At 26.8% G+C, this 14,543-nt stretch overlaps 1 protein-coding gene across 2 annotated transcripts; it reads left to right on the forward strand.

Moving 5' to 3' along the window:
• Positions 1-7,866: 7,866 nt before the first annotated feature.
• On the forward strand, positions 7,867-14,543 carry LOC111691031. Of its 2 annotated transcripts, none has more exons than XM_023453651.2 (3): positions 7,867-8,039; positions 13,968-14,110; positions 14,177-14,543. In XM_023453651.2, the coding sequence occupies exons 1-3, from the start codon at positions 7,982-7,984 to the stop codon at positions 14,429-14,431; spliced, it is 456 nt and encodes a 151-aa protein (XP_023309419.1). In that variant the 5' UTR covers positions 7,867-7,981; the 3' UTR covers positions 14,432-14,543. The 2 variants fall into 2 exon arrangements, with proteins under 2 accessions (XP_023309419.1, XP_046808050.1); XM_046952094.1 differs by lacking the exon at positions 7,867-8,039 and adding an exon at positions 12,443-12,599.

The raw sequence follows: 14,543 nt of genomic DNA on the forward strand, positions 1-14,543 counted from the left end.
AATTTATTTTTAAATAAAAGTAGATTTAACTATTAAAAAATAAACTCAAATACAAGAAAAGACACCAAATATAAACATATGTATAAATATTAATTTTTAATAAAAAACAAATATTATACATTATAATATTGTAAATTATATAATAAGTAATTGAATTATACCTTAAAACAAAATCATATTTTATTATACTAAAAATTATAAAAAATAATAACAAAATACACAGCAAAAGACTTAAATAAGTTATTAAAATATCAATAAAATTAACAAAAACAACAACAACAACAACAAAAATTAAATTAATTACTAAAATAAATAAAAAAATTAAAAAAGTAAACAAGCTTTTGGCTTTAAGAAGAAAAGCATAAATTCATAACAGAAAGTTTTACACATTACATAACACTATTATTTATTTTATTTCAATAAAAAACAAAAAGAAAAAAATTAATGGAGATTATATATACATTTTAAAGATTAAAAAATCAATTAAACAAATAAATAATTAAACAACTCACAACGATTTTCACAGTATAGTTGAAGTAAAACAACAATTTAGAGTTCAAGCAGTAAACATTAAAAAATATATAAAATAAAAATATGTACATACTTATACCCCAGGAAAATTAGGCAAAAAATGAGCAATCTGGTGAATTTTATATTATTGTTATGAAGTTAATAGTCACCGAGATATTGGAAGTCAAAAATAACAAAAATCTGGCGAATATCTTCGACGTATGCTGCATTATTTTTCAATTGCACTAATATTTTTAAATCTTAATATATATTGAACCAATAACAAATAATGCCTAAACACTGTTATACGTTTTATCTCAAAATTACTTTATGACCCATTATTAAATTTTTGTCTACAGTATAGTAGTATAAAGTCAATAAATATAAATTTTATTAAAATCATGCCAATTAAAATCGGATATCTACATATGAGCTGGTCGAAGTCGTAGTCTGATATAAATTAAATTTATTATATATTTTTCTGACTTTGTAGATTATGTCAACTATTTTTTTTTTTTTTCAAACTATATTCATAATTACGACCCCATCGGATATTTTGGATGGACGATCAAAGAGTGATGGTTTAGTATGTACCATTAGCTAATACTATAAAGAAAAATTATGACTTAATCTGTATCGGCATAAAAAATAGATTTGAATATGTAATAAAAAAATAATGTTCTATAGCTCAAAAACAATTAATGAGATTAAAAATAGGATTAATTTTCAATAGAAATTATTATCGAATATCCCACTTATTAAATATGTATATTTAATAAGTGAGATATTCGATAAACTTTGATTTTTTGTTACCTTCGACCGCCAATATTTTTCTTAGTGCACACGATATGTATGGTGACTCTTAGTATCCTATTAATAATGGTAAGGAGACACAATGACCAATTTTCATTTGCTACCTAAAATTCCGAAGCAAAACCTGGGCTATAACATTAAAAACAAAAATAACTTTTTATAAATATTATTTGAAAAATCAAGAAAATTAATTAAAATTGATATTATTGAAACTATTAATCAAATAAAATCATATACTTAAAGGTACGTTTACCCCTACCATATATTTGACAAAAAAGACATATTTATATTTATTTTCATAATCTTAACTGATTTTTGTAATTGAAAACAATATCGAAGTAAATAATAAAGATGTATTAACTTCAAAAATATATTTAGTCTGTCAAAAAATTTAAATTTAAAGAAAAATTTTTTATCAAATATTTGATAGGTGTAAAAGTAGCTTTATACTAATCTGCAGTTGTGGAATACAGAGCTGAAATACGTAAAAAACAATTATTTATTTAGAGCATTGTCGATCAAAATTTGAATTTATACAAATTAAAATTTAAATTGTGATTAAAAGTTCGTTGAGAAGCTGTGATAAAATTATTATAATGAAAATAGTTTACATGTGTAATTTAAATTCTTTTGAAAAGCAGTTAGTTGTCAGTTCTTTAATATTCATCAGAACTTGAACTATTACATTGTTTAGGCTTTATGCAATTATCTAGCACTAAATGATTTTTTACCTTCTGCGGTAGTGATTTTTAATGACATCCACAGAAAAAAATACTTATATTTTTTTCCAATACTGAAGATATCCTTACATTTTTAGGAGTTAAACTTTTTTGGGGATTTTGTATTAGTTGTACTTTTAATACATACAGTACATACAAACCTTTGTTAAAATCATCACTTCTTTAAGTCCTTTTCAGTTTTCATCCACAAATTTAAATTAAATTTTTCGCTTCTTTTTTGGAAGTTCTTTTATTCCTAAGGTAATTTTTTTTATATTTTATATATAATTCTTATATAGAAATTTACAATAAGTATTAAAATTTTAACCTAAACTATAACTAACGTTGTTATTGCCGCTGTTATTTCAACAAAAGTTTTTGATAGTTTGATTATTTACAAAATCCAATTTTTCCGTTCTTCTCAGTCGCCTATGACCCTCAAATGACAGTACCCTGGGATTTGGGTGATCTATTAGTTTTGACAAGTAGGTTAAACAAGAGCGTATTATGGGGACATTGTGATCCCTATGAATATAACTATTGCGAATGTACCACTTGGCACCTGTTATTGACCTTAATAGTGCTTACAGCTTTCTTTGTAATTTTACAATATAAGATGAGGAGGCTGTGTCCCACAGTTGAATGCCAAATTGCCATATCAGTTTTATAAATGTTTTGTACAAAAGCACTTTGTCTAGAGGAGACGTGGTTCAATTAGCCAGTACATTTTACCTGACTTTAACTTTATTTATGTAACTTTGACTTAAATGTGGTGAGTCCATGTTAAGCGTTGTTCAAGGTTATATTGTTTCGCCATATTCATAAATGCTTAATAAAGTTATTCATGGTTTATTGTAGGAAGTCGTATGAAAAAGATACGTAATAAACCTAAAATAAGCGATTAATATCTTTATATATACGTGGGTTTATCTGTAAATTTATTAAACATAATAAATTTAATGAAATTAGTATCATAATAAGCGATATCTCGAAAACTATTAAACCGATATATATATATATATATATATATATATATATATATATATTTATATTATATATATATATATATATAATATATATCTATATATATATATATATATATATTATATATATATATATATATATAATAATTATATATATTATATATATATATATATATATTATATATCATATATATATATATATATACAAAATTGGTCATTGGTGTATTATTGTACTTTTGCAGACCGAATTTTTCCAATTTTGCCTATCCTGTGAGGAAATGGTTAGAAAATGACATTAATGCTTGTCACAAATCTACTTGAAATCCACTACAACTACATTAACTCTATATCTTTTCCGAGATAAGTTCAGAATTACAAAAAACATTGCACTGATAAAAATTTGTTATAATCTTGGTTTTCTCAGAATAGTTAACTTTCTGTTTCCTGATTGTTATTTCAAACATCCGAACTAATTTCAATCAATGTTGACGCAAACATTATATATATATATATATTATATATATATATATATATATATTATATATATATATATATATTTATAGTATAAATATATATATATATATATATATATATATATATATATATATATATATAATTATATATAATATTATATATATATATATATATTTATATATATATATATATATTATAAAAATTGTACAAAATTGGTCATTGGTGTATTATTGTACTTTTGCAGACCGAATTTTTCCAATTTTGCCTATCCTGTGAGGAAATGCTTGTCACAAATCTACTTGAAATCCACTACAACTACATTAACTCTATATCTTTTCCGAGATAAGTTCAAAATTACAAAATTTTTGAAAACCAATTGAAAAGATTGCAGAAAAAAATTTTGAACATTAATATGTTTAATAACTGAGATCGAAAAAATATTTTTTTTAATTTTCTCGTGTTTAGTACATTAGTAGTACAACGCATCATTTTAGAGGTATTCCTCCTAAAAAGTGGTCCACGGGTCACTCTATTGTACATACACAAATGTATGTAAAACTATGGATGGAGAGCGTTTGCAAATATTATATTTCAATATAACAATATAACTTGAATAAAAGTGAGAGTGAGTTTAACGAAAAATGAAGTTATATTTATACCCTACACCACTATAGTGGGGAGGGTATTATACGTTTGTGCTGATGTTTGTAACATACAAAAATATTGGTCCAATACCCACCTTAAAGTATACCGATCGATTCAGAATCATTTTTTGAGTCGATTAAGACATGTCCGTCCGTCCGTCTGTCCGGCTGGTTGGCTGTCCATGTAAACCTTGTGCGCAAGGTACAGGCCGCAATTTTCAAGATAATTTGATGAAATTTGGACCAAGCATGATTTTTGGCACAAGGACGAAGCCTATTGAAAATGGTTGAAATCGGTCCATTATTTCACCTAGCCCCCATACAACCGTACCTCCCGATTTTAACTTTTCATACCATAATTACGTCAAATATTCTGCTATCTCTCTAAAAATTGGCACAAATAAGTTTTATATAAGTATAAATGACACTGCAGATTTACGTAAGGATCGGCCTATATTTGACCCTAGCCCCCATACAAACCCCCCTTCAGAAAATGACTTAAACGTCTAAAATTGACTTGTAACCATTTGTATCGCAATGAAACTCAAGAAAACTAACTGTTATTTAGAAATATATCCTTTTCCCAAATTTACCGAGCATCGGCCCATATTTGACCTATATAAAGCCTTTTTAGAAGTTTTAGTTTTTTATCAATAAATTTCTTAAATATTTTGGAATTATGGTAATATTCAACATAAAAGTTTCTTTACAAAAAATAAAAATTTTATAATAAGTAAAAATTTTAAAAATATACTCATGGTGTAGGGTATTATATGGTCGGCCATGCCCGACTATACTTTCCTACTTGTTTTTACTTCATAACATACATATTTATATAACTAGAAAACAAATACAACATAGTGAATTTGAATTTTTTTATTCCCTTAAAGTGTTTACATTTACTTTTTCTAAGATATAGTATTTGCTAAACATTTGCTAGTTTAAAATATTCGTAAATAATTCGCATATGCGGAAATGAGCATGAGTATAACATGGAATCCTAAAGGTCCAAACACATAAAATACTATTCATCTAAAGGCGACTGACATGTTCAAACACATAAAATACTTTTCGTCGAACTGCGATTGGCAGCTCCTCGTTTTTAATATATGTGTTTATATGAAAGCGATTCCAATCAAAATATTGAACTTGTGCACGAAGTACAAAATTTGAATAATTTTGAACTTTTGCGTTCGAAAAAGAGGGGAATGAGAACAATTACAAAACTGTAAAAAATATTTTTATGTTTGTGTTTAATTGCAATTTATGTGTGTCTGAAAACACCATTCTTAAACTGATGATTATATGTATATTGTTTCTTTATTAAAAAAAAAATATTAACTCATTTTTTTCATACGCAGTAGTTGAATGCAAATTATTGTATGAGTTTTAGCCTTAATAGAAAAACACATTCAGACTCACATCACAAACATTCATTAAGATAAATACAACAACAGGAAAAACAAAATCATGATATTTAATAATAATAATAATACAATGATAACAACAACTAAAACATTTAAATGAACAGTAATAAAATTATGAAATATATTATTTATATTAGTAATTATAAAATAAACATAATATTAATAATTATATTACATAAACTTATACATAAATACATATTAAATATATACATATATATAAAAAATATTATATCTACATTTTTAGTGGAACCATGTAAACTATTTTTAGAGCCTTGAAACAGCAAAGAAAAAATTAATAAAAAAATACAAAAAACATTAAGATGACAACATAAAATTAATAATTTAAGCGTTTTATTTAAACACAAAATATATGCAGGTGAGTACACAACAATAATAAACGGGTGTGAAATGTTAAAAAGAAGCAAGAAATTATAGTCGAGCGAAGCCGACTATAATTTGTAGACCTGTTACAAAAAATAAAATGTGATTTAGTTTTCATAATAAAACATTTAAGTTGAATTGTACCTTGCCTCAAATATACTTAAGCCATTTATTGTTGAATGAAACTGTGGACATTTAAGTCAAATTTTGAAGGGTGGCAAGGTTCAAATGAGGCCCTATAATTATAGAGTTCATGATGGTAATCAAGGCTAGAACTTGGTTTTGCAGCTTTTTGTCGAGATACGTATATATTAAACACAATTATGTACTTAAAAACCCTACTCGGCTAGTTCAGTTATATGGGGGCTAGGTGAAATAATAGACCGATATTAACAATTTTCAATAGGCTTCGTCTACGGTACCATGGAAATCTTGTACCAAATTGTTAATTTAATTTTATTTTATTTTCCAAAATAAACCTAGCCTATTGGCCATAATCGGATTTCTACTTAAAAATTTCGTTGAATTATCTCCAGAATTGCGGGGTTTAAGCTACGTTCACACTTATCAAATATTTAACAAAAATGACGTGAACTCTAAAAAATCTACATTTTCATTTTGTATGGGGAGGGGACTAGGTTAAATAATGGACCGAACTTAACAATTTTCAATAGGCTCAGAAAATGATTCTGATCCGATTGGTACACTTTAAGGTGTAAGGACCAATATTATTGTGCATTACAAACATCAGCAGAAACCCAATATACCCTCCCCACTAAAGTGGAGGGTATATTGGGTTTCTTAACAGTTAGTGAAATAGTTTTTCTGTGTTGTGGTGATGTGATTAAGACATCGATCTAACGATCAAGAAGCCCAAGTTCGTGTAAATTTTAACCAATTCTGTGACAATTAATAGAATTTTCATTATACGATTGGATTAAGACTTATTACTAGTTAATTTTATATCCCATGGAATAAAATTAAACTTACCAAAAGTCAATTTGAAATTTGTTGCATTACCATTAAAATATCAAAAGGAGTATAAGTTTTGCATTTGCAACAATGTTATTGCTATCGGATAAAAGGTCAAGAACTACCTTTGTTCTCTTTGTGGTCACCTAGTGGAATGCAAGAGCAATATAATTTCGATTGGGGTTGCGAAGCACACCGGCATTAGCTAGTAAACATATAAAAATTAATTATTGGTTGTATGTTTGAAGTTTATAGACAATGAAACAACTGAACCAATTTTCTAGAAATGTCTTGAAGACGCTATAGGTTACTTTTTATTCTTAAATTTTAATTATTTTGAAGCCGGTAATCAGCGTTATAGTCAACTCTACAGAAGACCTTATATGGGGGGTAGGGTCAATTATTGAACGATTCCCTTATCATGGTTACGGCGATAGAAAATTACAGAAAATTTTAAGACAGATGAGTTTATGTCCATACTTGAAACTACCACGCAAAAAAGATTTAATTGATGGTTATAATAATTGTTTTTAGAAGTTAATCCCTTATTAATGGACCTCTCTCAAATATTACCATGATGTTCATATTAATATCTGTATATGATAATAAAATATTCATAAATATCAAAGTTTATTTAAATGGTAAAGATTTGATGGTGGATATATAAGATTCGGCATATGTACAATAAAAAATCGTCAATATGACGATAAATCGTCAAATCTGGCAACAGTGGTGGTAATGCTGCTGCTCTCACAAAAAAAGAGAGACTTTTCTTAACAGATGAGTAAATAGAAAAATATACTTTATTTCAAAAATAACTAAATACATGCATGCATACATATGTATTATAAACTCTAGCTCATTGATGTGGCTAAAATAATACAGAAATCAGCAAGCATCTACATCATTATTTTTCTTGAGTTTTATTTCAACCTATTAGTTTTTATAAGAAGCATTCTACTTCACTCAAAATCGACAGTTTAAAATTAGAAATTGACGAAGGAGATCTTAAAAATTATTCAACGAATACATCAAAGAAAGAAATCGAATTGTAAAAAATGTTCAAATTAGCCAACTTAGTAGTGTTGATGTCAACATTTTGTGTTATTGCCATTGGTAAGTGAAATGTGGCGAAGTAAATTAATGAACGCGAAGTTCTAAATTTTTTATCTATATAAATATCCAAATTTAAGTGGAACACATTTTTGCTAATAAACATGCATCCACGTACATACATATGTATGTTGTTATGTTCTTAAAGGGGGTTTTACATTACCATACTTTGTAATAATATCAGAGTTTCATTGTCTATAATACAACATCAAATTTGTTGCCAAAATGTATTGAAGAATGTATTATGAAACCAATTTTTTGGTTTATTTTAAATTTCAAACTGATTATGAAGAAAATTATGGTGAAAAATAAAATAAAGTCAATTTACATATTAAAATCCAAAAGAAGAAGTTGTGTATTAAAAAAATAGATTTTAAAAATTTTCTAAAACATTTCAAACTAGGTACAAAATGTTTTAGTTTTTCAGACTACAATACATTTTCAAATAATACTTTTTATTAATACAAAATCACATAATGTAAAGTACCTTTAAACAATTTCGATAAAATTCAATATTTGTTGCAAATGTTTTTTTTTAATTTTTTAAATAAAAACTCGTTTATGATTATTGTTTAAGCTTCATAAAATTTTTTGCTTGATTATCATTTAACGATTTTCTTAAATATTGATGATGCCTTCAAAAACATGAAAGACGAGTTTATAAAAAAATACTCATTTGCTTGTTATTGTTAAATATATTTAGTTTTTAGTTTAAATTGTTTTGTTTTTATACCCTACACCAATATAGTGATGAGGGTATTATGCGTTTGTATTAAAAATATGGATCTCACCCACCTTAAAGTAAAACAATAGGCTTAGAATCACTCATGCAAACCTTGTGCGCACGCTACAGGTTACAATATTCATGATAATTTGATACGCTTCTTTTGGTTAAGCCATTATTTCGTATAGCACTCATGTAACCGATGAAAAAAAAAACATTTTTCTACAAATTGTTAAAATATGTCTGAATTAATAACATGATCTCTGGTGTAGGGTATCATATGGTCGGTCATGCCCGGCTTTTAATTTTTACTTGTTTTCATATCATTATAGTACTAAAATTTATTATTATAATATTAATAATAATATAGTCGTATCTGTCCATTTCAATTTATACGATGGTAGATAGTAGGATTTATGACTGCAGGTAAAATTAATTTAAAGTGTCAATGACTCTTTGTGCAAAAATTAAAACTACAAAAAATGCAAATTTAAATTGTCATAAATATATAATAGAAAATTGAAACAAGTTCTTTTTGTTTTCGTAAATTCTATAATTATAAGCAATAATAGACTCAATCAAAAAATCACTTTTTAACAAGTAAAGCGTAGGAGACCAGCTACTGCAATTTAGCTATACTCATAAGATTTTGCAAAGTTAACAGTAGTGAACTAAAAATAAAGGTAATACGATTTAGGTGAAAAATTTATTAATCGTTTATGAATATGGGGGTTAGTCTTTGGGAATGAGGAGTATGTGACACATAGACAGACGGACATACGGATATTGCTAAATCAGAAAGTGATTCTGAGCCGATTTGGATGTTACAAACATCAGTATAAACACATCCCTAACACATTACATCGCCTCTCCACTATAGAGGTCAAATAATGCAAAAAAAAAAAAATTAAATTAAAATAGTTATTAAATAATTTCGTTAATGGAATTAAGCTTACTAACGCATACTCGTATGAATCTTGTATATCATATTTAATTAAAAAAAAACTGCATTATGGCCTGTTTTATTATTTGAAAGGCTAATTGCAGTAACTCGATAAGTCACCTATTATCAGAATTCCATTTTATGTACTTTTTGAGTTGATAGGAACCATAACTATTGTCTCTTTTTGGCATATTATGATAAATTGGCAACAATTGCAAAAAAAAAAGTTTAAAAATAAATCCGATATGACACATATTTATTTTTTAAACTGCCTAAATAATTCTAAAGATAAAAGGGGAATTGATAATTTTTTATGTTGCTGCTAAAACAAGTATCCTTAACAGGGCAAGGATTTTCATGCACTAAAAAATTAAAAAAGCGCTTATAATATGCATTATAAAATGGGAAATGATACATTGAAAATGTGAAAAATGTGAACCAAAAAATATTTCTTTGTGAAGGTTCATATTAATAGATATTCAGATCTTAAGTTTTCGACAACAGATATACAGGTTTTTAAGGACTGCTTTTTGTACTATAACGAAACCACGAGCTGCAGAATGACAAATATAAAGAAACAACTTAAAAAAGTATATATTTAATTTATGAAAGTGGATAGCAATTCAAATAAAATTTGGTGAATGAATTCATTTCTGTATAAATTATATTTCTTAAGATTTTTTTCGTTTTGTAATGTTTTTAAGTCAATTTCGTCAAGTTTTATTTTTATATGGACACACAGATGGAAAAACTCAGAAATTGAGATTGAACCGATACTTTAATGACCAATAATTTGGACGTTACAAACTCAAGAAACCTTCCGCACTATAGTGGAATTAAAAATGAAATAAAACTATGAAAAATTTCATTGAACCTAGTATGTTGATATTTAAAAAAAATCGAAATATGTAAATATCAAATTTGTTGTAAAAATATAAAATACGGAGAAAACGAAACAATTTGTTTTTGAAAAATTAAAAAGTATGCAAAATATGCTAAAAAAAATGTTGGAAATATGCAAAATATATGCAATTTATGCATTTATAACAAAATATGAAAAACATGCTATAACGTATCGATTGTAGCAATTTATTCGATTCGAAATTAAAACTAGTTAAATATTATTTAGAGCTACTGACTTCAAACATGCATTTGCGTAGAAATCCCATTTGCGTAGAAATTGCTCAAAAGCTCGACAGATTTTCATGAATTACATTTAGGTAAAATTCAAAATACATAAGTTTATTTATTAAATATTATATGTATATACCTACTCATGTTGTGGTAGATCTAATCCTATATGGTAAGCCATGCCCAACTATAATTTCCTACTTGTTTTCGGAAACATTGCATTTTTTAAACTACTGGGTGCGTATTTTGTACTATTTATATGCATTGTTATTTGTATAATAAATAAACATGTTTGTATCTATATACATTAGACCGACTCACTCTGTATGGAAAGCAAAAACGTGTTTTTGTTACTCCTCACAAAATTTACCTTGCTTCGTCTTATGATGATCCCCAAAATATTTTAAGTTAAGCGATGACCCTTCGTGAGCTGGACCAGATTAAAAAAGGTATTCTTGAACAATTTATTTTAAATTTTTCTTTTGTTTTGAAACAAAATATATATAAATGATTAATAGACACAGAAGACGGCTAATTTAATTATTGGAAAACATTAACTATTCGAAACTTATTGACTGGTTTCTTTTTCAATCGTTTCATTTATGAGGAATCTTTCGTTTATAAATATTTATGTACAATGAATATTAGACCGGCTCACATGAGTGCATGAGTTACCCCCTGAAAATATTCGCTGATATGTAATACGATGTTACACATGGACAGTTTTCAAGAAAATATCGTATGGAAGACATGATTGTTCATATAAAATTAAATTTTTTTCTACCGATGGACATTTGTGATCTGGACCGCTTACAAAAAAGTATGTATGTATGTACATAAAAGTATGTATGTATGAATGTGTGTACAAAAAAGTATGTATGTATGGCGATTAATTTATTATTTCTTTTCTCATATTCTTTCCGTCTTTCTTGAGTATGTTTGTATTAAAAAACCAAGTACATACATATATTTGTGTGTATATTTTCAAGTAAAATCAAAATATTCGTAATTATTATTTGTTTAACATTTGTATGTAATTCTCTTGTATTTGACTAACTGAGTGACTAACTAACAGACTGAGGCAGAGTGGGGTACATTCATATAGGTTTATACACATGTTTGCTTTTTCCCCGAATTCATCATTTTTTTATGTATGCACGTTGTTCAAGTATTTGTCCTCCTTTAACAACCAAGAATGATGTCATTAAGTATTAATAAATCAATCAGGCTTCATTGCATAAATACTTATTGGTAACAAAAGCAATAAATGAAAGAAGATTTAAGGAAATCAACTTTATGCACTAAATATTTATTTTGTTTGTTAACTTGAAAATTAAGTGAAGACGAATTTTTACTCACAAGACTTGAAGGAATACTTCCATAAAATTTTGAGTTCAAGAGTAGTTTCATGTTGAAGAAATAAACAAACAACATTTTGTTTTATAAACCGTTTACTAAATATTTTGAGGGTTAAAGTAAAAATTTATCAAAAAACAGCATGAAACCAACAAGTTTTTTTACAACTATTGGATATTATGAAGACGACGTACAACTGAGAAAGTCAATTCTGCTAACGTAGGCTGTATACACTTGTTGAATGACTACAGTCCGTATTTAATTGTTGTGCCAATTACAAGTAAAGAATTACGTGGTCGCAAAGTTTTAAAACCAAATTTATACAATTTTACAAAATTTGCGACTGTTCGGATATGCAAAATGTATTAATGGAGACATTGTCGTTTGATGTATGAAGCACACTATCAGCGTAAGATCAATATCGTGTGATAAAAACACAATTTTATATGTTGAAATCATAAAGTCGAGATAAAATATTAGCATGCTAAAATAGCGAATACGAAAAATTGCGGAGTTTTCATTTTTTACTTAAGCGAATTTTTGTATTAGAAAGAATTCTTTCTGTAATCAATCTTTATATAGATAGAATTGATTTGCATTGAAACAAATTAATCAAGGGCTTTCGTGGACTAAATGCCCGAAATACACAACAAAAATCGATGAAGCACACCCAAGCCGCTAAATTAAATTGATAACATTAAACATTAACTAGTAGCTGACAATGATGCTTATACGAAAATCGATAAGCTGTTCGAGAAAAGTATGCATCCAAAAAGTATTAAAAAGTTCATTTATGTAAATACAAAATTTATTAGCAAAATTTAAATTGACCGAACTGGTTTTCATTTTAACGGAGTTTTGGATTAATAATTAATTTAAATTTAGAAATGAAAAAGCATTGAATTGTAGATAAGAACGGATGTGTGAACTGCAAAAGAAGTAACATCAAAATGACTCTTTTACCAAAAACGCAGTGTTTCTTCTGTTGCAAGATAATTGGACGAAGCACACCTAAAACGCTAATTAAACTTGTTAACACTTAACATTAATCGGTATCTGACAAAGAAGCTTATACCACAAACGAAATGCCGTTATAAAAAATGTGTAGGAAATTTATTTACAAAATTTGTATACCCCCTTATTATGTAAAACACCTCACCTTGCGTTGAAAATATTTTCATACAAATTTTTAAAAATACAAAAACAATTTATATGAAAAATGAAGTGAAGTAAGGGGAAGGGATTTACAAAATAACCTCCATAGATTTTCATTTTAACGGTTTTTATATTACATATTTACATTTAAATTAATTTTTTGGCATTCAGGTGTTATTTATATAAAAAATAAAAATTTTGCTTGGATGAGACTCATTTTGTTCATTAGTGTCTAAAACAAATTGGAGTAAAATTGGATAACGAAAACCTCTATATTATATGATTTGGTTGAAATGTTAAGAAAATATAATTTGAATGCCACAAATTATTTCACATTTGAACCCCAATATTTCGCTAAGCGTATATGGGATTAATGGTTACTTTTGGTCTAATTACTTAATTACTTTTATGTGCTAAGCTACCTAAAGCTACCCAGTTTGTTTTTTTTTTCGAATAATTTTCCTGGGATAATATTGCTATTTAAGTTATATTTGATGTTCATGATGTTCACTAAATGTTACTTTTGGAAGTTACCAAAAAGCCTGAGTTTGAGATTATTTCCAAAGTGTTTAACATAAATCATCTTAGATGCAAACCTAATATAACTATTAAATATTTTCAGCCGCACCATATCAAGAACTGCCACCCAAACCTGGGTATGTACCAGTTTATATCAGAGAAGGAGATACACCTTTAAGTCAGGTAAACCCAATATTAGTTGAAGCTTTTCATGAGGATGAGGAATCTAACCTATTAAATCTAGAGGTGAAAAAATAAAAATTTTCTAAAAATTAAAAAATATATCTAATACTTAATAATCTTAATACACAGACCGAAATTCAAAGAAAAAATAAGATTACTACTAATAATAAACCAGATGAAGTTGCTGAAAACGTAGAAGAAAAAGCTGTTAAGGAGGAAACAAACGGACAAACGAAGCAATTAAGTGAAGAAAAATACGAAATCAAACAGATAAAAGAACATGAACAACAAGACGAGAAACTATTAAAAAAAGACGAAACTCCCGCTTCCGATATTGCGGAATTTACTAAAGATGATATCAAAGTATTAGCTGACGCAAAATAGATAATTAGTTAAAATTATATACACCATTAATCATTAATTATAAAAATAATATGTATAATTAATAACAGCTTCAATTAGAAAAAAATAAATGAAATATATATATATGTACGTA

The sequence above is a fragment of the Lucilia cuprina genome, chromosome 5 (genome assembly GCF_022045245.1).
Source record: "Lucilia cuprina isolate Lc7/37 chromosome 5, ASM2204524v1, whole genome shotgun sequence".
In the NCBI taxonomy this organism is placed as follows: Eukaryota; Metazoa; Arthropoda; class Insecta; order Diptera; family Calliphoridae; genus Lucilia; species Lucilia cuprina.